The sequence below is a fragment of the Aptenodytes patagonicus genome, chromosome 2 (assembly GCF_965638725.1).
Source record: "Aptenodytes patagonicus chromosome 2, bAptPat1.pri.cur, whole genome shotgun sequence".
NCBI classification, from domain to species: Eukaryota; Metazoa; Chordata; class Aves; order Sphenisciformes; family Spheniscidae; genus Aptenodytes; species Aptenodytes patagonicus.
Genome location: NC_134950.1, coordinates 79615844 through 79643188, shown reverse-complemented (window position 1 = coordinate 79643188; position 27345 = coordinate 79615844). Strand labels below are relative to the sequence as shown.

The window sequence follows — 27345 nt, the reverse complement described above, 5'->3', positions numbered from 1 at the left end:
CCTCCCAGAGCAGCTGGAACACATGGCTTCGCTAGTGCTCCCTCTTCAGATCCAGCCGTCTGTGCCCTCTCAGAAACTGGACAGGTAGAAAGGCATTTCCAAGAAAGAGGCTGCAAATATTAGGGAGCGGGGACAAACAACATCACTGCGAGGCTCTTGCTAACACACTGGTAACGCATCATCTCTGGAGAGGCATTGCACCAAATGTTGTACCAATCGTTATACAGGTATTCTTTCATCTCTGTGAACAAATAACCTATTGCTTCCACCATCCACTTGTACACAACAAAACATAACGTATTGGGTTTGCTTTCAAAGCAAACACGGTAAATCAAGCAAGGGATCTACAAGACTTTTTTTTTTTTTTAAGAAGCTCAACAGCAAGTTGCAGTTGTGCGACTCTTTCAGATGCAAACCTTGTTTTCGGCTTATCCCTTCAGTTGTCTCGCAACAGGAATTTCCACAATTGCTTGCTCACATGTGTTTTTGTGTGGGCACATGGGCACATTGGCACATACATGCTGATAGATACATTGCATCACTGCAAAAAGTGGTGCAATTTTACCCAGAGGTCTGTTTTCCTCAGAAAACTGACTGTTGTATGTGTGAAAGGCTGCCCCAACAAGTGCAACTATTATTGGTAAAAACTTAGTAGCGCAGAACAGGCTTGAACATTCTCATACTAAAATTATTAGTTTATTTAAATTAACAAACAGGTGTTTGTTAGAGGTGTTTTTCCTAAACAGGCTGTAAAAACTCTGTGGTAGGCATTCAGGATTTCTTGTCTGCTGAAAGAATACAAGTTTATAAGACAAGTCATTTGTAGACTATCTCCATTCTTCAAAAAGACAATATGCTGCTGAACGACAATTAAAATAGTTGAAACAGCAGGTGCTACAGTTGTTCCAAATGAAAAGTTCACTGTGACCTAACAGCAGAAGAGGAACCCAAACGAGTAGCCTCTGCTTCTGTTAATCTTTGCTCTAACCACAAGTGTAGAACATCTCAGCTACATACTTTGTTTTACATAATTAAGAATGTATCACTAGACAAATTTATCTTGTGACTTTTAATAATTTCTTTTTTGAGTGCATCTTGTCAAGTTCACATATGCATCTAAGTTATTCTAATACAACCTTACTATGCAGTCCTCAAGACCTCATTTGGGATAACGAAATCGCTGGTACAAAAGCCTTGGTCAACCTCCACAAGTTATAGCAAGGATTACTAACAGACCAAAAAGTATTCAAGCAAGACACCGCAAACCATATTTTATTAGTAGGGGATTTTTGGAAAAGATGTAGGCAGTCTGAATGGAAGTGTCTCTGTCAAAAATTGGTATAGACATTATACCCAATAGCAAGCATACATGTTTTCTCCTTCTGGAAGGGGCAGAACAGAGTTCATTTTCACACTACGTATTTTCAAGAAAAATTTTTCAGTATCAGATATTTTCTAACAGAGAAAATCTGTCAAAGCTGCTGAAAGGGGAAGGGAGCACGAGTGAAGTATGACAAATAAATGGGATATTGTTTAAACAAAAGGCAGTTCTAGCATTTGACCGAATTGATAGTATGCTTTTCACCAATGTACCTTGCTCTTGAAATGCAAGAATCGTAGAATCATTTAGGTTGGAAAAGACCCTTGAGATCATCGAGTCCAACCATTAACCTAACACCGCCAAGTCCACCATTAAACTATGTCCCTAAATACCACATCTACATGACTTTTAAATACCTCCAGGGATGGGGACTCCACCACTTCCCTGAGCAGCCTGTTCCAAGGCTTGACAACACTTTTGGTGAAGAAATTTTTCCTCATGTCCAATCTAAACCTCCCCTGGCACAACTTGAGGCCATTTCCTCTCGTCCTGTCGCTAGTTACTTGGGAGAAGAGACCGACACCCACCTCACTACAACCTCCTTTCAGGTAGTTGTAGAGAGCGATGAGGTCTCCCCTCAGCCTCCTCTTCTCCAGGCTAAACAACCCCAGTTCCCTCAGCCGCTCCTCAGAAGACTTGTGCTCTAATGAACTGCCTCAAATAAATTCTGTACTTTACTTAAGGAAGGTTCCAACAGTATAATGAGAATATAAAACAAACACACAAAGAACAAAATCTTCTTCTCTTTTTTTTTTTTTATAATCCAGTGAACTAGAATTTCTAAACGCACTGACATTCACATCCCATAGGCCTTTACTTTTCCATTTCTGTAACAAGAGAAAGAACACAGATAAGCTGTCAGAGCGTCATGTTTCAGATCCCCATCCTGCTGTAGGTAAACCATAAATTAACATTATGTGAGCAAACCAGCTAAACTTTTAGTCAAGATAAATATTTAGCAGCATAGCACCAGAGCAAAGCTGAGGCATCAGTACAAGTTTTCCGTAAATGATAAAGACTACTGACTACAGAGAGCTACAGCTCTTGAATATAAGGAGACATACTGAACACTGAGCAGTTTCTCTCACTGTTTACTATTAAAAGAATCTTTGCCTTTTCATAAAAGACCAAAAAAAAAGAACCAAAAAAGAGGTGGTAGATTAGAGACTAAAGTGCTGCAGCCAGATATTTTTTACTGGTTGTTTGTCCCATTAGTGATTTTTTTAACAAATAATCCTAAAGATATGAGATATTAATTCACCATAAACTATGCAAGCATTTAAACACCTAGAGTAAATAGTGCTCTTTGAATCCTGTAGAGTATTTTTTCCCCTAAAACAGATTTTGATAGCTGGATGATTTAGATACCAAGATTTAAAAAACTGCCACAAGAATGCGATAGGGTTTAGAAATATCTAGATATAGGAGACTAGGTTTCTAAAACTGTCTTCAGAATATGCTTTAAGCGATCCTGTTGAACTTTTATTGTCTGCTAACTCCACTTTAGCATTGAGGGGTAAATCATCCTCCCCACCATCTCCCCAGGGAACTTCATGATTGAGTGTTCATCAAGACAGCTAGGATCAAATGTCAAATTAGAGTGTGATAACAAAAACAACAGGGGAAGCTTCCTGTAAAACACTAAGGAAAGATGTAAACACTAAAGAAATTATTAAACAATTTGAGAATCAAGTAATGACACTGGCATCAAAGGAATGGGTATTCCTATGTTCTCCCAAAGCTGGGCTTTTCGGATATTGTCTGAGAGCAGGATCAGTCACCCCAGTCAACGTTATGAGGAGCAACTGGCAGTCCGATGGCTTAGCTGTAAGTAAGTTATCATCACTGCAGGACTAGCTATTTCTCTCCCCTCCTTCCTTTGGCTATTTTGGCTATTTTTGGCTATTTTCAGTCAATAATGATAGAATTTTTTTTACACTTATTTACACCACTGAACAAATCCTTAATGACAGCCAAGACTTCAGTGCAGTGAGTACTGTATAAACATGGCAGGAAGGAGAAGAGGAAGAAACAACTGTTAAGCGGAAGCTTGGGTCACAAAGTCCTTTTTCGCTGCCCATTTCCTGAATGTACTTTTTTTAAACCAATATATACAATTTTAAATATACATCAGATATGTTACTTTGATTACTACAGCAGTGTAACTCACCAGCAAAGACAGAATTTTGAGCTTTAGACAAAGCTTACTGCAATACCATAATGGAAAACTCAGCATCTGACAAAATTATATTACCAATTTGTTTTGAAGAACATAACCCAACATACACAGCGTAGACAGATCAGAAGACGCTTGACAAAAGTTTGATTTCCATAGATTTCCAAAGTATATTAGCAGCAGATTTGGGGGATTTTGTGGGGTTTTTTTGTTTTTTGTTTATTATTATTATTTGGTTGTCAGGGGGGCTTTGGGGGGGTGGGTTTGGTTTTTTTGGTTTTGTTTTGTTTGTTTGGGTTTTTTTTACGTTTTCTGTAGAATCTCTTAGATTTTTTCAGCAATTCTAAAAAAATTCTTTAATATCACAAGCATGCAAAGGACACAGATGTGCCTGAAACTTGAAAGTCAGTATGCTTGGGATCCCATCATGTTTTTGAAACCCTTCTGGAGTACTTCAGGAGAAAAATGTAGGGATGCGAGAACTGACATTAATAAAACAAGCAGCACTAAAAGTTTACAGATTTTTGAATATAAAATCATCTAGACCTTTATCAACAGGAGAAGACACTTGATTTTTTTTTTTTTTAAACAGCATAGTACTGTAAAAATCTTAAGATTTTTTTATAAAGTAATTAGAAAACATTACACAATTGTTAACAGTGCTAGACCGGCCTAAGAATCCCAAATAAAGAATGCCTTCCAAAAATAGCGTTGAGTAAGAAAACACATACTGAATATTGAGATAGTTATCAAATTTGAGAGGTAGATGACAATCTATTATTTGAGAAAGGTAGCACTACAGCTGTTCATGTAAATGGCATTAAGTATTATCTATACAGTGTCCATATCTGTGAAAGAGTGCGGAGAGGAGGAAGAACACTGTCTCTCACCTAACAGCAACTATATTCATCTAATGTCCTTGGTCTGTATCATCGGTTCTCCTGGAGATGCAGGTGGGGGGAAGAAAGGATTAGGAAGGCAAGGAAAGAAAAAAAAAAAAAAAAATCAACCCTGTTTGTGTATGCAGGCAAATAACAGGCAGAACGCACCATCCAGATTTCAGTGAAGGTGATTGGGCTCACAGTACAATCCTCAGGACAGCGTGGCTACATCAGGTGGAAACAGCAGAAGCCTGTATAGGCAGAAAAGGAAGCATCAGAAGTCCTCTACCGTACTTCCCATGATGTGAATTCAGACACGCTGCCTAATGTATTTATGATGGTGCTCCACTGTTGGAAAAGCTTTTCTGTTCCTATTCACCATGTCCATCAGATTCTGGGTTTTCATTAAGAGGAAAAGCATTAACTAATAGCAGCACTGATGCAAAGGCTTTGTCACAGTGATGATCAGAGTGGGTTGTTAACCAGCCAACACTTGTAAAGCGTTAGCTGTTACAAAAAGCAGCCACTTCAAAAACATTGTTAAAAGCACAGCTCAGTACACAAATGGGATCACAATTTTTCTGCTCTTTGGGTAGTCTTCAAATTTCTCAAGGTACCATCTGAAAAACAAAGACAGAAATGTGATGAGTACTGAGTCTTCAAAAATGCTGAGGAGGAAATTAAGTAATTGTACATTGCGGTCAATTTAATCCATATATTTTCTGGCTACAAACCAGAAAAAAATGCCTTTAGAACCTACTCCAGATAGAAAACTGCCATTTACCACACTCATCCTAATGACATCTAATCACCAACTACAACAAAACAAAGTTACTGCTGCCAGCAATGGGAAATCAAACTAACAGATGTGGCTAGAGCAGCCAGGAAAAGAATAGTCTGTTGTAAAATGTATGTTGTTATGCATCCTAAGTATTTGTATTTTAGAAGTAGATGGGGGGAAAAACATTCAAGGGGACAACATGTCAAATTGTATAATGACTTTATGTGGAAGCAAGGGCTACTTCACATACTGGAATGACAGACAGTCCTGTTCTGGATAAAAACGTCTTCAGTTCCAGTCAGGATGTGGATAATCAAACTGAATGTGACAAATATTACACTAGCCTTACTGCTAATCCCCCTCAAAAACCATCACTATTTTTGAATCCAGACAATTTTAAAAGAATAAATGCATAGTGCTACCCAATGTTAGTATTTGTCTGGTCACCTTATATAACAAATACGTTTACTCCCATTTTCAAATATTTATTCTTCTGCTTCTCTAAAATAAAAAAAAGGAATTAACTTCATCTGGGCTCCTCAAAGATGCAGGTATTCATATTATCAATAGCTAATTGCAAGATCAAAGCTGGAATAAGCAAAGAACAAAACATGCAATGCATGATTACCTGCAGCTGTGGGATACCAGCATTACACTATTTATCCTTTTCAGTCATTTATTCTTATTTTTTCAAATTAAACAGACTACATCAAAATATTTCTTCAATTATATGGATTTGCTTTTTTTAGTTGCTTTTTTTTTTCTGTACCCCTCTTCCATTTTTATGCATTTCCTTTAGTGCAAATTACTTCCTTTAACAACCTTTAGCTTTTCATAACGCCCTGTAAGTCAAGAGCTCTGAAAAAGTTCTGTCAAGGCTTAAGACAGACGGAAACCAACCATGAGTTGGTTTGAGCCTGAACAACATAAATATATGAGGAGAGGCTGAGGAACCTGGCATTGCTTAGTCTGGTGAGGAAGAAACTAAGGGGCCCTGTTATTGCTACCTACAGGTACCGGAAGGGGAGCTATTTAAGACAATGGAGCAAAACTATGAATGACGTGAACTCTTGCAGCTGGAATGCAGTAGCCCCATGCAAAGGTGCAGGCCAGAGATGGACTGGCTAGATAGCAGCTCGGCACAAAAGGACACGGACATCCTGGTGGACAAGTTGAACATGAGTCAGTAATGGATCTCTGCAAAGATGAAGACTAACTGCATACTGGCCCGCTTTAACAAGCATAGAGCCACCAAGTCAAGGGAAGTGCTTATTCTCCACTATTCAGCAGTTGAGAGCCTGCATCCACATTACTGCCTCCAGTTTTCAGCTTCCAGTGTGTCCTGGTTTCAGCTGGGCTAGAGTTAATTTTCTTCCTAGTAGCTGGCACAGTGCTGGGTTTTGGATTTAGGATGAGAACAATGTTGGTAACACACCCATGTTTCAGTTGTTGCTAAGCAGTGCTTACACTAGCCAAGGACTTTTCAGCTCCCCATGCTCTACCGACTGAGAAGGCTGGAGGTGCACAAGAAGCTGGGAGGGGGCACAGCCAGGACAGCTGACCCAAACTGGCCCAAGGGACATTCCATACCATGTGACGTCATGCTCAGTACATAAACTGGGGGAGAGCTGGCCGGGGGGGCCGCTGCTCGGGGACTGGCTGGGCATCGGTCGGCGGGTGGTGAGCAATTGCATTGTGCATCAGTTGCTTTGTGTATTCTTTTATCATTATTATTACTACTACTACTATTTTATTTTATTTCAATTATTAAACTGTTCTTATCTCAACCCATGAGTTTTCTCACTTTTACTCTTCCGATTCTCTCCCCCACTCACCGGGGCGGGGGCAGTGAGCAAGCAGCTGTGTGTTGCTCAGTTGCCAGCTGAGGTTAAGCCATGACAGTCCTTTTTTGGCATCCAACATGGGGCAAGAAGGGTTTGTGATAATAACAGATTAACCAGAACACATTAAGGAATTTATATCTGTTAACAGTTGCAGGTTACAATATTGATTCATCTGTTCTCAATATTAGTTTATCTGATCTGCATCATGCTCTTTTTTTGCTATACATGTTAAGTTTGGTGTTGGATTTTGCAGTTTGCTGTGCTCGGCAGTGATTAGTGATGTTTTGCCTGGGAGATTTATTAAAACACTGGCCTTGAGCTTAATCTGGTATTTGAGCTTTGTACTGAAGCTATTACTGTACTTAGGTAAAATTAACTCTATCCCAGCCGAAACCAGGACACAGTGCAACAGAGATGTCCACAAACTGGAGAAGAATCCAGCAGATGGTCATTAAGACGACTGCATAGCTGGAATATATGATATAAGAGGAAAGGTTGAGGGTACTAGGCTTGTTCAGCTTGGAAAAGAAGTTAAGAAGAACATCTAATTGCAGTCTTCCACTACCTACAGCGATATTAGAGAGAAGACAGAGCCATACCCTTCTTGGAGGTGCACAGCAAGTGGACAAGTGGCAGGGGATAAAAGTTGCAACATGGAAAATTCCAACTGGACATAAGGAAAAAACCCTCTTCCCCATGAGAATGAGAAAAATCCTGTTCCAGTGCTTTGCCAGAGACATGCTGAAACCTCCACCCTCAGAGACACTCAGAACTCAACTGGATGAGGACCTGGGCAACCTGGTATAGCCTTGAGGTTAGCCCTGGTTGGAGCAGGTCACACCAGATGACTGGATTGGACATCCTTCAGATGCTCCTCCCCATCTAAGCTATTCTATGACTCTGCTCAGTAATAGAAGGTGGTAAAACAAGGAGAGATGGTCACAGGCAACAGGCTTGGAAGGTTCAGGTTGGATAGTAGGAAAAACTTGTTCACTGGGAGGGTAATACAGAACTAGAACACCCACAAACAAGGTACAAGAAAAACTCCATTTCTGGACGTTTTCAAGACTCCACTAGACATAGCCATGGCTGCCCTGACACTGTTAGCAACGGCATTTTTTTCAGCCTATTTCCTCCATAAATTCAGGCTTATTTCCTCTTACACCACTAAGTTTCAGCATGAGAACCAAAGCAGGAAGCTGAAAATAACCAAAATAAGATTAAGGTGTTCAAATTCTTTTAAATGTGCTATTTCTTAAAGGGAATTGTTTCAAGAAACAAGTCTTCTCAAACTATGATCCTTCTGTTAGCAGGAAAGCCACATTATGAATACAGTACATTAGCAGTCACACTGTTAATTACAGAGCAGAGACTTTATTAAATATCATCTACCAGAATTGTTTTTATATTGTCTATACACTTGATTGTAGACAATATGATATAGACTTGACTATAAAGGACGCCTGTAACAGAAGCCATTAGAGTGATTTTCAAAATTTAATATTATAGAAACAAGTTCGAGCTGGAAGGGAAAGTATAGTGTATCATCAAGTAAAGAATTTTCCCAAATGTGTCTAGAATCTTTACAAGTCCAGGATGAACTATGTTCATTTAAAAGCCATTATTTTGACCATCTCATTGTACATTGTGTGTGCGTATGCTCAGTACTATCCCCTTGAAATTCTGCAGTGCTTAATACTACTCAAAGAGTATTCTCTATCATATTCTCCACTGCAGTAGCAAAGTCTTTCACAAGACTTGCTCTGCAACATCCCTATGGGATGAGGCATAATTTGTAAAATGGAAATGAAGTGTAGCATAGAGACAACAGAAATTATAAGACACAAACACTTACTGGTGGTGTTGTTTTGCCCTTGAACCCAAGATGAAAAGTGTACACAACGCAAATGCAAGGCTTTCAATGGTGCAGCAGGCAAGGGCAAACCCAAACCATTCCAGGATCTCTCCAAAGAAGTTGGCTCCACTGACATACTCAAACATTCCTCCTAAAAGCAGGACAAAGTTACGTTAAAAGCACCTTAATCAAGGAGATGTCCAATGCTATCTTTTACTGTAAGTCCAATAAGAGCTATAACACCAATGTCTATTTATATAATTTTAAAGGCAGTAGAAGCAATGTTTTTCAGTTCAAGCTGTACTATGAGGGATCACTTCAGACCTCATTCTAAGACAGACCTTCTCCAGCTCCATTTTTCCCTCTTTAAATCATGGAAGAAAAGCAGATTTACCAGTATCAGAAGTGATTTCATGCCTCTGTAAATAATTATTTAACAATGATATCAAGCTGGCTCTTTGATCATAAACTAAACCTCTTTTAAAATACGTAAATATAGAAAATATGCTCCCCTTTAAAAGCCAGAGAAAATACTCCTAGGGTTAATTAGCATACAATGTTTAATTTCTTTAAGTACTTCAGAAATTAAGGTAGTTGTGAACAGTATTATTATTATGAATTCAAGTTCCAAATTTATCCTCTAGTTCAAAGCATGTTGCCCTTTTGTTCCTGTCCCCCATCAAGTCTACTACTTCAGCTCTGACACTCAGTGAAATAAGTAATTGGCGGTCTGCGTTACATGTGTTTTACAGCCAATTATGCATAAACAGTCAGTACTCACCTGCTGGGAGTTTTATAAAAGAAGAACTTTCACCCTCATTAGTGTACAAATTGATGACATCTCAGGATGTGCTTCACATCAGTGAAGTAAGACCAAACATATTTGCCAAGTGTAATAATGGACATGTTTTGACCTTGCTTTAATTACTTTGCTTTTGTGACAAAAGAGAGGCAGAAATCTAGCACTTAAATTGGATAAGCAATATCAAAAAGACCAACTCCTTCTGATTGTGCAGCAAATAACATCTTATTTCCTTCAGAACTTTTTGTACAGTGAACATAGCACATTCTTACATGGGCACTTGGATTTACATCTACTAAAGATATGAAGTTATCCTCTTGGTGAAAAATAACAATCTACCATCTTATATATCTAGTTCTTTGTTTTATTAACAAAAATCTCACTAAAAACCAAGAGAGGGCAACAACTAAAGGAAAAACTCAGAGAAACAGCAGAATTCAGAGGTAACTATTATTTTTCTGCTCACACTGAGTGTAATATACCTGGAAGAGTCTAATGCTTCCTGAAGTGTCAATAAGCATTAACACTTCAACAGGCTCCATAAGAAGTACTTTCATTTTCTCCATTTTCCCATGAAGGCCAGAACTTTTATGCCTAACTTCCTCTGGATTTCTGTCCTCTCTTCCCAGTATCTCCATTACCGCAGTAGTTGTTGCTCTCTGATTACCTAAGATCCCTCCCTCTTCATATATGGGACAACATAAGATGGGCCAGCCACACACAGTTGCATAAGTAGCTGAGTACTTTCTGCCTGCCTCCCCTACTGGGATAATAATTTAAGTCTTCTTTCTCCACCCATCTGCAGATTCTCATAGAAGTTGTGGAATGCTATGTTACATTTTTACCCCTTTTTAAAAATACAGTCAAAGTTGGTCAAGAAATTCAAAGACTCACACAAACCACATGATATCATGAAATAGATCCTGCAGAATACTTGGCTTGAGAGGAAAAAAAATAAAATGTTTCCCACACGATGAAATATCTTCTTAAGGTAGACAACAGACTGCTATTTCCAGCTTCCTCTCTACCATAAATGACTACTTCCCCTAAAATGCACCAAGCTTTAGAAGGTCGTCTTTACACAGAATCATTTTAGGTTGGAAGGAACCTCTTGAGGTCATCTAGTCCAACTGCCCCCAGCTAAAGCAGAGTCAGCTAGAGCAGGCTGCCCAGGACCATGTCCAGTCAGGTTTTGAGTATCTCTACAGATGGAGACTCCACAGCCTTTCTGAGCAACCTGTTCCAGCGTTTGACCACTCTCACAGCAAAAAAAAATGTGTTCAGATGGAATTTCATGTGTTTCAATTTGTGCCCAGTGCCTCTGGTTCTGCCACTGGGCACCACTAAGAAGAGCCTGGTTCCCTCTCCTTTGTTCCCTCCCATCAGGTATTTATATACATTGGTAAGATCCCCCTGAGCCTTCTCTTCTCCAGGCTGAACAGTCCTGGCTCTCTCAGCCTCTCCTCATATGAGAGATGCTTCTTTTGCTATATAAAATTCTGTAACATTTTTACTCACCTCTTGGTATCTTGTAACCAGTTTCCCCTGGTTTTCTCAGATTTCTGAGAATGTGATCAGAATGAATATTGATTGCCATGCCCATCAACCACCCTATAAAACCTGAAAAGAAATATTTAAAATAGTATCTTTAATACACTGAGCTGAAGTGCTCGATCAGAAAAGAAGCTACTGTTATATATCACATATTAGGCATATTATCTCAAAGCAGTAATAATGTACACTGTATACGCAAGTCTGGTGACATCCTGGATAATCCCAATCCCACACTGAGCTCTTCAGTCAGCAGAGCTCGCAGTAATCAATAGGTTTCTAGATAAGAGTAGTACTGTAAGTATAAAGTTTATTCTTATGTTGCTAGACTTATATAAAAGTATGCATGTGCATATATACAGATGTAATTGTGTATTTCCCTAACTTCCACATAGAAAAACAAATACATAAAAATTTTAAACACTGAAAGAATCAGCCATTCTCATTCCTGTCAAAAGGACACATGTTGGTGTTGTCATCGCCCCCTTTTTTTTTTATACTAACAATACACCAGCATTTCCATAGCAGACTTCTTTGCAATAAAAGGAATAATAAAATTGCGAAGGAATTGTACACCATTTACTATTCTCTTGTGTCATTTGGCAAGATGGCTTAACCACTTATACCAGGTTTTCATAGAAACTGAGATTATTGTAGCATCCTGCACCCTTACGTCTTGTTGCCATAATTGCACGGGATAAATCAAAAGGAATTCAGGACTGAAATTCAGTATTTTCACCCTTCCATTTTGAGTCTCTGGCTATGTTACCTATGCTATCTTCCTCTGAAGGCAGCATTTCTTGTTGCTAGGAGTAGACAACATTTGGGGTCTGATGGTAGATCTATTATATTGCTTTGAATCCTCCTCCAAAGCCACTGAGTTTTATTTAAATTACCAAGTAAATGCTAGTGAAGTAATTCTAGAACAAAGTCACTTCACACTCCAGATAAAGACAGCTTTGCCTTTTTGCGCCCATAACTTGAGTCTTTCAGATGGTTCTCTTTCAATACAAAGAAATCCAGTAGTATGACCATCGGCAAAGAGACTAAGTGAATATCCAGCTGCATAAGGCCATGTGACAAGACCAGCAGGTTGTCAGAGTATACTTTACCAAGATAAGCTATATTTTGAAGTGAAGCTACAGATGTAGGTGGACCTTGCCTCTCAAACAAGCTGTTAGATAGGCAGCTTTCTTCTCTCAATCCCTTGTGGGCTGCGTTTACCTAAAGGTCCTAGCTGTCTGCTTCCACGTGGATTAGGAGGAAATGACTGCTCTGCAGAGAAATTGAGGTTTCTGCGTGAAAGCTCTTTCCATATTTACCTATATAAATCAAAAATGTTGTTTGATTAGCTTGTTACGATCTGCTGACATTACAAGACTAGTAGCAGAATTTGGTCATGTGAACAAGCATGTTTCTTAACCTTTCGTTCATACAGCACAGTGCAGTAAGTTTCCATTAGCAATCAAGGTCTGTAGATGCCATACGCAAAGTGTCTTTTGTAGTAAAATTTTATCATAATCCTTTCAACTATATATCCAATGTAATTACACCATCATGAGATAGATTAGATCAACGTAATGAGGAGTTTACAGACCAATTCATATAATGACAACATTTGAAAACACAGGGTCAATAATTCAAACGTTGTTGAATTCTACTTTTAGGAAAACAGATCATTTTAACTTTTTCCTTCAAAACAGATGTCTATCTGAACAGACAATATTGAACTCCCACTGCATCCAGCAACAAAAATAGTTTGCTTCTCTTCATGTTAGTAATTATGTATCCATTTGCTAATTGCCGGAGAAGATTGAGAAACCTTGAAAAACAAGGGATGTTATTCATGCAACTAAATAAGCAAGTCATTATCTCTATCCGTACAATAATTTGAAAGGAAATTTCTTAACAAGCACACAGATTAATGGTACTTAAATGTAAACAATATTTCTGCTAATTTACTTCAGTATTAGCATGAGGAAAAATCTATACTGAAAGTCAGTTTCAGTTCTAGGAAGAATAATAAGTTTATTTCTTGGGAGAGGAAATGAGAGATCCTTTGACTTCTCTGAAATGCCACAGTAATTTTGGATAATGTTACCTGTGTATTTTGTGTTAGTATCTGTTTGTAAATTAGTATATGAACTACTAAGAACTTGTCAGATAATGCAAAAAGACTAGAGCTTTCTTTAAGAGTGCCCAATTAGTCTAGAAGATTAGTTTGATTCTGTGCATTTTTTTACCCCTCCTATTTGAAAACTACCACGTGTCAGAAGGAAACAATCAAATCTCTCTTCGTGGACAACAAGCCAATGAATGTAGGCTATTTTCACAGCATCCCTCTTCAGTTTGAAGATCCACTTTCCCCTGCATAGAAGTACTGCATAACCACGTTCCCTGTGCCTATACTCTGTGGGCATTGTACTTCACTGTCCTCGCCCTCAGATTCTCACCATGGCTGAACCCTAGGACTGCACGCTGGGTATGCACCACGATCTGCATGACTTGGCTTCCACCTAAGGCAAACAGCGGATATGTAAACAGGAAGGGAGCCACAGCATGCTCCAGTGGATTCTCAGATCCATAGGATGCACCACATACTATAGATGACCTCACAAGACTATTAAACTCAAGAGGCTTTTTTCTTTCATCAGAATAAACCTGGAGATTAAGGACTGGGTTCATACTAGGAGAATACTTGTATAAGAAGGACAGTAACTAGGTCTATATTGCCAAACAACCTAGTGCAACAGAAGAGTATGTGCGCCTTGTTGCACCAGTGCCCTCTTCACCCTCGCCCATATAGAATCTCACACAAAAAGACCTACTCTTGTTCCGCAGGCTATTTCAGAGTGACAGTACGGTAACTGCTGTCTGGCTCACCTCCCCACTCCAGGTTTCAAGAATATGCAGTGCAAGAAGCTGTATAGAAACAGCAAAAGGCCAGCTTCTACAGCTGCACTGAAAATGCCTGGTAGACACTTCAGGTGAACCAGTCCCTCATCTCAGATCGCATGGTTAGTCTTTCCAAGAAGGCACAAGATCATTTGAAACATCCAGATGCCTATAGATATTAGGAGAGACACTGACTAACCCACATCCCTCGGTCACAAGACCATATCCAGATATGGACAATGCCCATGCTCTCTTCATGTCTGTCCTGTGTAGAGAGCAGAGGTGGCATGAGGTGTGCTTGGTTGCCTGACTGCCAGATAAAAAGCCTCATGCAACGGACTAGGTGCTGATGTTCTGTCACCTGCACCTTCTGAGTTATAGGTACTGCTCTGCTTCGCAGCTGCTGCGAAGAAAAGTGTTTTGATGCACAGAAGGGTTAGCCATCAACATTAGAAGGAAGTAGTTGAATGGAGATTTAAAGGAGTAATAAGAGACACATGGCATACTACAAAGGGTTTGATGAAGCTAAAGCAAGCAAAAGAAGGAAGGAGTTTCCAACTAGCACTGCAGACAGATTAGGAAAGAGCCCAAGAGTGAAACACAGGTGCATATGCCCCTGTTTGTAGCATTCACTGCTTCAGGGTATCATGGGTACTCTTGGTAAGTTCACAAGCTTTTTATTGGCACACGTGCATAAGGTACATGCTAAAAGTTTGAAGTTGTTCCCACATTGCTTTGCAAGCTCGTGGTTTTATCAAGTGTTGTACTGCATTTGAAGCAGAACATTTCCATTTCCTCTGAAAACAGATGGGTTCACTGCTCTGAACTAAACCAACACACAGTCCGCAGAAACCATGAGGGAACCACATCAAAACTGTACTGCTGTTCCAAATCAATTGCTGGTGTAGATATAAGATATTGCTTTCCCAGGATTAACTCCTAAACATCTGAAAACAGACAGTCAATCTGTATACTAAGGCTCCACAGAGAACACATCAGTTGTTTGAAACCTCCCACCATGATGGTTAATCAGCCTCCTCACTTCTCCAAATTTCCGTCTTTGCTGCAAATTTATCTCATTTCAGCTTCCAACTACTTGTCATGGTTTAACCTCAGTCGGCAACTGAGCGCCACACAGCCGCTCGCTCACTCCCCCCCACCCGGTGGGATGGGGGAGAGAATTGGAAGAGTAAGAGTGAGAAAAACTTGTGGGTTGAGATAAAAAGAGTTTAATAATTGAAATAAAATGATAATAATAATAATAAGATAATAATAATAATACTACTACACAAAGCAAGTGATGCACAGTACAATTGCTCACCACCCGCCGACCGATGCCCAGCCAGCCCCCGAGCAGCGGCCCCCCCGGCCAGCTTTCCCCAGTTTATGTACTGAGCATGACGTCACATGGTATGGAATGTCCCTTGGGCCAGTTTGGCTGTGCCCCCTCCCAGCTTCTTGTGCACCTCCAGCCTTCTCAGTCAGTAGAGCATGGGAAGCTGAAAAGTCCTTGACCAGTGTAAGCACTGCTTAGCAACAACTAAAACATCAGTGTGTTACCAACTTTGTTCTCATCCTAAATCCAAAACACAGCACTGTACCAGCTACTAGGAAGGAAATTAACTCTATCCCTGCCGAAACCAGGACAATATCCACCCCTTATTCTATACCATCTGCGTCATGCTCAAGTCTCATATTTTCCAGTACATTTTCATTTATCACCACCCCCTTTTTTTCTATATATATACACACACACAGATATCATTCCCTTAGTCTGTGGGCCATCCCTCTAAAACGTTCAGTGAGTTCATTTAGTCCATGACTTCGGGCTCCATCTGTCATAATAATCTTTCAGGGCAGGAAAAATGGAGATGGTATGTGGTGTTGGATTGTTTCATGTTGAAGTCAGTTCTGGTACCATCATCACCGTGCTTTGCTTGGTTTCACTGAAGTTATTCTTCATTAGTCTGGGGGATTCTTATTGTAATAATATTATATGCCATACTAATGTTATTAGTATATCTGTGTATTATTAGTATAAGTACTAATTATAGTTATAATAGTTAACATCACATGATCAACATTCAGATCATTGGCTATTCTCACCCAAAATCAAATCCCCTTGAGGTACACATCGGACTTCCCCATCCTTCCGCATTATCCACCAAGTGCACCCAGGTCCTTGAGCAAAAGCAATCCCACGGATGGGTTTGCCTTTGCCCGAGGCAGAAATAACCCAAACTGTTTTCCCCAACATATTTTTTATGTGCACTACAGGGACTTTATTCCCATCTACAGTACGTAAAAGTTCTGACTGGGCAGGGCCTGCTCGATTGGCAGATCCCCTAGTGTTGACTAACCAGGTGGCCTTTGCTAAATGCGTATCCCAATGTTTGAACGTCCCGCCACCCATTGCTCTCAGTGTAGTCGTTAACAGTCCATTGTATCATTCAGTTTTCCCAGAAGCTGGTGCATGATAGGGGATGTGATACACCCACTCAATGCCGTGCTCTTTGGCCCAGGTGTCTATGAGGTTGTTTTGGAAATGAGTCCCATTGTCTGACTCAATTCTTTCTGGGGTGCCATGTCACCATAGGACTTGCTTTTCAAGGCCCAGGATAGTGTTCCGGGCAGTGGCATGGGGCACAGGATATGTTTCCAGCCATCCGGTGGTTGCCTCCACCATTGTAAGCACGTGGCGCTTGCCGTGGCGTGTTTGTGGGAGTGTGATATAATCAATCTGCCAGGCCTCCCCATATTTATATTTCAGCCACCATCCTCCATACCAGAGAGGCTTTAACTGCTTGGCTTGCTTGATTGCAGCGCATGTTTCACATTCATGGATAACCTGGGCTATAGTGTCCATGGTCAAGTCCACCCCTCGATCACGAGCCCATCTGTATGTTGCATCTCTTCCTTGGTGGCCTGAGGTGTCATGGGCCCACCGAGCTAGAAATAATTCACCCTTATGTTGCCAGTCCAGATCCACCTGAGCCACTTCAATCTCAGCAGCCTGATCCACCTGCTGGTTGTTTTGACATCCTTCAGTGGCCCGACTCTTGGGTATGTGAGCATCTACGTGACGGACTTTTACAACCAGGTTCTCCACCCGGGCAGCAATATCTTGCCACAATGTGGCAGCCCAGATGGGTTTGCCTCTGCGCTGCCAGTTGCTCTGCTTCCATTGCTGCAACCACCCCCACAGGGCATTTGCCACCATCCAGGAGTCAGTATAGAGATAGAGCACTGGCCACTTTTCTCGGTCGGCAATGTCTAAAGCCAGCTGGATGGCCTTTACTTCTGCAAATTGGCTCGATTCACCTTCTCCTTCAGCCGTTTCTACAACTTGTCGCATAGGACTCCATACAGCAGCCTTCCACCTCCAATGCTTTCCCACAAGACGACAGGACCCATCAGTGAACAGGGCATATTGCTTCTCATTTTCTGGTAGTTCATTATACATTGGGGCCTCCTCAGCACGCGTCACCTCCTCCTCTGGCGATATTCCAAAATCTTTGCCCTCTGGCCAATCCATGATCATTTCCAGGATTCCTGGGCAACTGGGGTTTCCTATTTGAGCCCGTTGTGTGATCAGTGCAACCCACTTACTCCACGTAGCATCAGTTGCATGATGTGTGCAGGAGATCCTCCCTCTGAACATCCAGCCCAGCACTGGCAGTCGGGGTGCCAGGAGGAGCTGCGCTTCAGCACTGATCATGTCTGAAGCTGCTCGAACCCCTTCATAGCCTGCCAGTATCTCTCTCTCAGTTGGAGCGTAGCGGGCCTCGGATCCTCTGTATCCCCGACTCCAAAACCCTAGGGGTCGACCTCGAGTCTCCCCTGGTGCTTTCTGCCAGAGGCTCCAGGTAGGGCCGTTCTCCCCGGCTGTGGTGTAGAGCACATTTTTTTACATCTTGTCCTGCCCGGACTGGCCCCAGGGCTACTGCGTGAACTATCTCCTCTTTAATTTGTTCAAAAGCTTGTCATTGCTCAGGGCCCCATTTGAAATCATTCTTCTTTTGGGTCACTTGATAGAGAGGGTTTACAATCAGACTGTAATTTGGAATATGCATTCTCCAAAAACCCACAACGCCTAAGAAAGCTTGTGTTTCCTTTTTGCTAGTTGGTGGAGACATGGCTGTTATTTTGTTGATCACATCCATTGGGATCTGACGATGTCCATCTTGCCATTTTATTCCTAAAAACTGGATCTCCTGTGCAGGTCCCTTGACCTTACTTTATTTTATGGCAAAACCGGCCTTCAGCAGGATTTGGACTATTTCCTTCCCTTTCTCAAAAACTTCTCCTGCTGTGTTGCCCCACACGATGATGTCATCAATGTATTGCAGGTGTTCTGGAGCTCCACCCTGTTCCAGTGCAGTCTGGATCAGTCCATGGCAAATGGTAGGGCTGTGTTTCCACCCCTGGGGCAGTCGGTTCCAGGTGTACTGAACACCCCTCCAAGTGAAAGCAAACTGTGGCTGCACTCTGCTGCCAAAGGGATTGAGAAAAACGCATTAGCAATATCAACTGTGGCATACCACTTGGCTGCCTTTGATTCCAATTCGTATTGAAGTTCTAGCATGTCTGGCACAGCAGCACTCAGCAGTGGCGTGACTTCATTTAGGCCACGATAGTCTACTGTCAGTCTCCACTCTCCATTAGACTTCTGCACCGGCCATATGGGACTGTTAAAGGGTTAGCGAGTCTTGCTGATCACTCCTGGGCTCTCCAGTCGACGAATCAGCTCATGGATGGGAATCAGGGAGTCTCAGTTGGTGCAATATTGCCACCAGCGCACCGTGGTGGTAGCGATTGGCACCTGTTGGTCTTCGACCTTCGGCAACCCCACAACAGAGGGGTCCTCCGAGAGACCAGGCAAGGTGGACAGCTGTTTAATTTCCTCTATCTCCAAGGCAGCTATACCAAAAGCCCACCGGTACCCTTTTGGGTCCTTGAAATACCCTCTCCTGAGGTAGTCTATGCCAAGGATGCACGGAGCATCTGGGCCAGTCACAATGGGGTGCTTCTGCCACCCATTCCCAGTTAGACTCACTTCGGCTTCCAATACAGTTAGCTGTTGGGATCCCCCCGTCACCCCAGAAATACAGATGGGTTCTGTCCCTATATATCTTGATGGCATTAGGGTACACTGTGCACCGGTGTCTACCAGAGCCTTATACTTCTGTGGGTCTGACGTGCCAGGCCACCGAATCCACACAGTCCAGTAAACCCGGTTGTCCCTTTCCTCCCCCTGGCTGGAGGCAGGGCCCCTCTAATCCTCATCACAGTACTCATTTCTTGTACATACGGGTCAGAAGTTTCTTCATTAAGATCAGGAGTAAGATCAGCCCTTCTACTCTCTCTGGGGAACTGCCCGCTGGAAACTGGAGCAGCAATTTTCCTGGAAGAACCTCTTTCTGTGATTGTTTTCCCTTGCAATTCGCGTACCCATGCCCCTAGGGCTGCGGTAGGTTTCCCATCCCACTTCCTCATGTCCTCTCCGTGGTCACGCAGGTAAAACCATAGGGTGCCCTGTGGTGTGTACCCTTTATATTCTCTCTCTCGAGCAAAAGAACGCTGACTCCTAATAGCTGAGATACTGGTCCGTACAGATGAGGAGTAGGACCTATCCTCTCTGAGTTGCTGGATCTCCTGGGACAGTTTTTCCACAGCCGAGATGAGGGAGGAAGAGAGACTTTCCTCATATTGCTGGAGTTGACTAGCCAATTCATCCACTGTTTGTTCCTCTCCATCTTTCCAGGTCATCACTGCCAGTGAATTGGCCTATGACGATGGTGAGCTCCTTATAAACTTCCGCCCCATGGGTTGTGTGCACTTGACTTCGTCTGGATCTTTGGATAGTTGTTCATTGTTCAGGTCATCATAAATCACCTCCAGCACAGCTAATTCTCTCAGAAACTGGATACCCTTCTCCATGGTGGCCCATTTGCTTGGGCGACATATGACATCTTCCTTAAAGGGATACCTTTCCTTCACGCTTGACAAGAGTTGCCTCCAAAGGCTGAGGATACGTGTCCCTTTTCCAATTGCTTTATCAATGCCCCCTTCCCTAGAAAGGGATCCCAGCTGCTTGGCTTCCCTACCCTCTAATTCTAGGCTACTGACTCCATTATCCCAACATCGGAGCAGCCAGGTGACAATATGCTCACCTGGACGACGGCTGAAATCTTTTCGTATATCTCGCAGCTCACTCAGGGATAGGGATCGGGTGGTCACTGCCTCATTTATGAGTTCTTCCTCTTCCTCCTCCCCGATCAGCGGCCGGGTCTCCTCCTCCCATTCTCGTGATGGCCCTTCTCCAGGGTAGTCGTACAGTTCTTCCTCTGCTTCCCTTTTAGAAGCTTCTTCCTCCCTTACTAAACGAGCCGACTTCCACTTCCAAAATTTCTTCTTGTGTACAGGGGTGACGGATACCAGCACAGGTTGGCTCTTTGGTTCAGCCACAGGGCCTGTTGCCGGGGTTGGAGTGGCCGCAGTGCATGTCGCCGGGGTCTGAGTGGCTGCACGGCCTGTCGCTGGGGTCGGAGTGGCCGCAGGGTGCGTTGCCCGGGTCTGAGTGGCCGCAGTGCGTGTCGTTTTACTGTCAGAGCCAGAGACCTTCCCTTCCCTTTGAGGGCACTGAATGGTGTTGAACAGGGCTTGGTAGGCATGGGCCAGGCCCCAGCACGTTGCAATGATCTGCATCTCTCTGGAGTTGCCAGGGTGACAGCATACTTTGTCCAAATATTCTACTAACTCTTCAGGATTCTGCACTTGCTCAGGAGTGAAGTCCCAAAACACTGGGGGTGCCCATTGGCCTAGGCCCATCTTGTCCCACACACCCTGCCACTCATAACTATTTGGCTTTGGGGCAGATCTCTGGATGATATTCTTAAATTGCTTACCAACTTTAGACAAAACTGAAACAGTATTCCCAAGAAGTACCAATAGAAGTATTTTAACTACCCAAGGCTGTTCAAGGTACTGAAAAGTTACTGTAATGAAGGAGGAAACATTATAGAAGAAGGTAGTAACACTGCCATTCTGTATTTCCTCCGTAAAAAAACTCTCAGAAAAGTTACTGCAATTGCTAGTTGTCTCCACGAAATGGTCTCCGTGGTACAGTAACGGCTTCATTGCGAAGTTTACATACCACACTAACGTCAAGGTCAATGTTCTAAAAACAAACCTCACAAGCGAGACATCACTATTCACTGCAGACCACAGCAAACTGCAAAACCCAACACCAATCTTTAACATGTACAGCAGGAAAAAGAGCGCGATGCAGATTATACAAATCAATATCGAGAACAGAGAAACCAACATTGTGACCCACAACTATTAACAGATATAAGTTCCTTAATACACTCCGGTTAATCTGTTATTATCTCAAACCCTTCGTGCCCCACGTTGGGCGCCAAAAAGGACTGTTGTGGTTTAACTTCAGTCAGCAACTGAGCACCACGCAGCCGCTCGCTCACTCCCCCCCACCCGGTGGGATGGGGGAAAGAATTGGAAGAGCACAAGTGAGAAAGACTCACGGGTTGAGATAAAAACAGTTTAATAATTGAAATACTACGATAATAAGATAATAATGCGATAATAAGATAATAATACGGTAATAAGATAATAATACGGTAATAAGATAATAATACTAATAATACACAAAGCAAGTGATGCACAATGCAATTGCTCACCACCCGCCGACCGATGCCCAGCCAGTCCCCGAGCAGCGGCCCCCCCGGCCAGCTTTCCCCAGTTTATGTACTGAGCATGACGTCACATGGTATGGAATGTCCCTTGGGCCTGTTGGGGTCAGCTGTCCTGGCTGTGCCCCCTCCCAGCTTCTTGTGCACCTCCAGCCTTCTCAGTCAGTAGAGCATGGAAAACTAAGAAGTCCTTGGCTAGTGTAAGCACTGCTCAGCAACAACTAAAACATCAGTGTGTTATCAACTTTGTTCTCATCCTAAATCCAAAACCCAGCACTGTACCAGCCACTAGGAAGGAAATTAACTCTATCCCTGCCAAAACCAGGACATTATTAAACCTTGTTTGGCTGCTACTTGTGGACACTCTCCCATTTCTCTTCCACATGTAACTTCATATAGACTGAAGAAATATCTTGCTAGCCCTCAGCAAATATGCTTTCTTGCTATTGTTATTTTCTGATCTTCTACTCAATTATTTTTTAGTCATTTTAAACAGAAGCTTAAAGACACTGCCAGATGTTTTTGAAGAACTAGAACATAATAGTCTGGCTGTTCAGAGAGTATCCAGTGTACAAATGCAGAAGTGCTATATTGAGTTGACCAAAGCTACAAGCATAAACTGCAGATATTTGGAGGTACCTATCTGGGATGAATACCAAATAGCAATTTTAAATATCCACTATGTTCCAATTATGTTGATGTGCACAACAAAACAAAAACAAAAAAGCCCAAAAGATATTCTAGTTACAGGAATAAGAAACACGAAGTCTTAGGTTTGGCTGTTTCATAGCCATGCCAAACTTCATCTAAAGATTTATTGTCATAACAGTCTCAAAAAAGCCAGCAAGTGACACTATTAAAATAGTTGCTACATATACCAGGAATCTTCACTTTCTTAGTTTTCAGGATAACTTTTTAAAGCAATATTTTGACTTAGAATAGTCATGAAAGCAACACTTTGCTTATGATTCGCAGTACTGGAAATAAATACATATAAGCAGATATTCTAAACTGGTATTTGAAGAAAAAAACCACCAAAATAAAAAAAACAAACCCAAGCCAAACTAATTCATACACAAAAGTATTCATATTTGAATGCAGATGGACCTAACTATTATCATTTATACATTCACATCTTTCAGAAATCCTTGAAACTCAAAAAAACCCCAAGGAAACCTGAGCAACAGTCTTAATAGCTTAATTTTTTTTTTTAAGATCTTTCAGTAAGGAAGAATTGATTTATGGCTCCTGACTCATGATTTCTTTACAGCACTGTATTGAGATATCTTTTGATTAAGGTACTAAACTAGGACACTGGAAACAAAGTCTGCATTGCCTCAGTTTTAATCAACAGCTGTTTTAATCAGTTTTTTGTTGGATCCAAGTTTAAGACAACTGGAATTGCAAAAGTACCAAGAGAATTTCAAGTATATCCAAGTGCCTAGCACCCACTGAAGTCATTCCCTTGCACCTCAATTTCTCCATTTTTAGAGCACAAGCAGTACTGCCTCCTAATCTTGACAAGAGAATATATTTTGATTTAAATTTCTTCAATCATATAGTCATGACAGCATTTAGCACAGTGGTCCTCTATTATCATCCGCAATAACACTGCAATAAAGAAAAACTTCTTACTCTTGCTGTACAAGGCTTGAGAAATCTGGGAGAAACACTAACTTGCTCTGGCTTCAGAATAACAAGAACAGCACAGATCAAGGATCCACACTGCCCAGTATTCTGCCTTTGACTGACAAGGCAAAATATTCTGGTTTATCAAAAACATCTTTCTGTAAATTTTTCCTTGGAAAATGATACTATGTTTTTGACAGTAGGCAAAAGTAGATGCCTAGGAAACAAAAAATAGGGCAAAGACAATACTTTGTCACTAAACATCTTAGCCTTTTCATCATATACATGGCTCCAAGTATAACTGTAACCCCACTTCCTGAGAGGAGCGAATGATCAACCCCTCCACCCCCTTCCTTGTGGGCCAGTTTTGTTCTTTGACAAAGCCCACTCTTATTCTGAGGGTGGATGGGTCGGTGCACGTGTGTGCACACACATGTGGTGTGCACACATGTGTAAATATCCTAACACCAAGGACTTTTGGCATTAGAAGTGATATCTTGCTATTTAGCAGCTTCCCTTACTGGATTTTTTACTCCATGAATTTGTTCACTTCTGTTTGACCGCATACAAACCTTTAGTACCTACGACATCAAGAAACAAAGGATTTCAGTTTAATCTACATGTTATGTGGAAGACCTGCTTTGTCTGTTCTAAACCTGTATGCTGCTGGTTCCATTTAAGGCCTCAAGTTCCTATATTGAAAAAAAAATACATGACTTGTATTTACTTCGGTGTTAAAGAACAAAGATGACAGTCAGCTCATCGAGCACTGACATTGTGGGAAGAAGTGTCAGTTCACAGTTCTAAAATAAAAAAGGTTAAAAGGCTTCCAGCTACAGCAAACAAGACAATTAACTATGAGAAAAGTTATAAAATGGGATTGAAGATACTATAAAATTATAATAAAAAATAAAAAGCTGTGAAGACAAAGGAAAACTACACCTAAAGTTCCCATAACATGTTTTAACTCACCTGTAATGAAACATGGATCTTTTAACCATCCTGAAGGGTATTTTGCATAGTTGCTTAAGCTTCGGCCTTGCAAGTATCCATTGTAAACACAGAACAGAAGCGCTAGCACAAAAGTGAAAAATGGTGTTGGTTTTCCTTCCCTGATCAGAAGAGGAAATATGAGTGCCCTATAGTGAACAAGGAAACAAATTGTTGCATTATCAAACAGAAAAGATACTTTCGATGTCCAAAACTGCAATCCATAGTCCATATTATCCTGCTTTTCACATTCTCAGCGGAGTCTTCGATCCCAGTTCAGAAGGATAGTTACACTTGCTTTAACACCTAAACATTAATTCTGTTGCCTAATCGGAATTACAAGATCAGTCCTCTCTCCCTTTCTGACAGAATTTTTGAATTTTGTATCCAAGGCAATTACTTTGACAGAGCAGTGAAGGCAACTGATGTTAAATACAGTGTATTTTTGACCTCCTTTGTTCCTAAATCCTCAGTGGTATCATCAAGCCTTCTGAAACGAGCCAGGTTTCACAGTCTCTACACCAAACCCACCAGCACTTCCAGGGAGGAAAGTCAATCCCCTTAAAATTAACCTAATTGAGCTCAGTTTCCTCCTTGCCCTAAAAGTCACTTAAAAACATTAATTGCTTTGCCTTGACAATCTTGGTCTACCCTATGACACCTGTTAAAGACATGACAAATCCACAACTGCCATCCCATTTGGGAAAGGAATCTTGATTGCTTTTCCCAAGGGATTACGTGAGCAAACAAACAAGCTCCAAACAAGAAAAACAGGTGAATGTTTCTGTGCTCTGCCCCATGTAACTAGCCAGCTCCCTATCACCTATCGATTTAATTACAATAGGTCATGATACAGGAGCAGGATTATTGAAGCCTGAGTGTTCTTCACGTGTTTTCCAGCTACCTGGGGGACCACTGCTTCAAAGGAGCCTTTCCAGAGGATGCAAAGCCGTAACAGCTTTCAAGAAAGTGTAACAAATTCATTAGTATGGTTATTTAAAGCCAGCTACATTACAACAAATGGAATTGGATAACAGAGGTCTCTTCCAGTCTACATTCACCTACAGAACAGTCCCTCAGTCCGGCAATAGCAATAAACAACTGGAAAAAAGAAACTGCGGTACGGCTCAGCTTTCTGTAGAAACCCTTGCCTTGCGTTTCTAGCTTTTCCCAGATATTGAGGATGAGTTAAGATCCCATGCCAAAGCTAACCTCTTTACTCTTAAAAATGGAAAAAGAGAGAGTAAAGACACACTCCTGGGTTTGCAAAGCCAGTCAGCCACCAGGCCAACCATACGTTGCATCCCTCTCGACCGCGAGGACGTGGAATGCTTTTGGGTCAAAAGCTAACAGCCTCTTGCGATAAGCACTGGCAGACAGCCACACACTCTGCTTAAAGTCAGCCTGACAAATCTATCTCTGCTGTATTAGTATGGTGGCAAAGTTACTTGTGGAGCGTTACCAGTAACTATTGTCAATGACTTGAAGGGAACAGCAAAATCTTATCTGAGCTCCAGCTAAGCTGCCTTCTCCCGAGCAGTTATACAAAACAACCAAATACCGTTGACTACGTGGCAACACGGGGCACCCGGCCTCAGCTTTGCCGCATTTTAACGAATCATTGAATATCCTGAGCTGGAAGGGACCCGCAACCAGTCCAACTCCTGAAAGGAACACTATGTCAGAAGATATAATTGGAAAATAGCTACTGTTTCACAGTATTAAAGTTACATTATATCAGCATCCAGAGCTGAACTTCCCCTGTTGGAACACCGTCCTTAAGACCACCCGGTCCAGTCATCGCTTAAACGGGGGTCATCACAAGAGCTACAGCTGTCGCGTACAGATGACACGGCACACTGAGGGGGCACCCAACACTCCATTTTTATGCCATTTCCAAAAGGCGCCGTAGCACTCCACTGCACACCACACTGCAGCAAAACAAAGCAGGAAGCACCGCACCGCCACAATTACTTGCTCAGCTCATGCAAAAGCATAGAATAACTTAATGTAGAGAAGCAGAAAATACTTTAGAGATTATTAGAGTAAATAGTTACAGTTACTGAACAGCAGAACCTCAATCCCTGCAGCCGGATAACGGCAGTCAGGCGCTTCTATCAAGATTGACCCCCAACCGCCACAGACCTGCGCTCCTCCTGCCATCAGCCACCCCCCCGCTTTTCGGGCAAGCCCGAGCGGGAGCACCCGAAGGGAGGCGCCCAGCCGAGCGCTCCAGCGCAGGAGCCCCCCCCCCCGCCCCGGCCGAAGAGCCGCACCTGTGCGCGTAGTGCACGACGAAGCAGCCCAGCAGCAGAAGGTTGGGCCAGGCGGCGGCGGCCGCCCCGCCGCAGGCGGCGAGCCCGAGCGGGACGAGAAGGGAGGGCAGCTCCTGCAGCGCCCAGGCGGGGCGGGCGGGCACCAGCCAACCGAAGCGCCGCGAGGAGTACCGGCCGTAGGGCATGGGGATGAAGCAGAGCAGCAGAGCGGAGGCGGCGCCCAGCGCCACCAGCCCGTAGGAGAGGAGCTCCAGCAGCCGCTGCTCCTCCGGGCCCGACACCCGCCACCAGAACCCGCACACGTCGCCGCCGACCCCCATCCCGTGCCGCAGGCGCACGCCCGCCGGCGCCTCCATTCATCGGCCGGCCGGCGGCACGCCCACCGCCGCCGCGGACCAATCGGCGCCGGGGGCGTGGCCTGCTCCGCCCCCTCCGTCCGCCGGCTGGTGGGGCCGCCGCGGGCGGGAGCGGCGCTTGGGAACGGAAGTGCCGCCGCCGCCGCCGCCGCCCGGAAGGAGCCGCGGGAGAGGGCTTGCGCATGCGCGTAGCGGCGCGAGCACGCGGCGCCGCAG

The 27345-nt window shown here is 42.7% G+C and overlaps 1 protein-coding gene across 1 annotated transcript; it reads right to left on the bottom strand.

Annotated features, from left to right (window-relative positions):
- Positions 1-2541: 2541 nt before the first annotated feature.
- Positions 2542-27032, bottom strand: SRD5A1 (steroid 5 alpha-reductase 1). The gene is made up of 5 exons (XM_076330306.1): positions 26774-27032; positions 24480-24646; positions 11239-11340; positions 8919-9069; positions 2542-5058 (listed from the first exon to the last, which is right to left on the bottom strand). Exons 1-5 carry the CDS (start codon positions 26956-26958, stop codon positions 4992-4994), a joined length of 672 nt encoding a protein of 223 aa, XP_076186421.1. The 5' UTR covers positions 26959-27032; the 3' UTR covers positions 2542-4991.
- Between the last annotated feature and the right edge of the window lie 313 nt (positions 27033-27345).

Coding starts and splice junctions, on each gene's coding strand:
- SRD5A1 (XM_076330306.1), bottom strand. CDS start 26,958: ATGCCCTACGGCCGGTACTCCTCGCGGCGCTTCGGTTGGCTGGTGCCC. Junction 9,070..11,238: donor TGGTTACAAGATACCAAGAG/GTGAGTAAAAAT, acceptor TCCTGCTTTTAG/GAGGAATGTTTGAGTATGTC. Junction 5,059..8,918: donor AGGGCAAAACAACACCACCA/GTAAGTGTTTGT, acceptor TTTGTTTTTCAG/ATGGTACCTTGAGAAATTTG.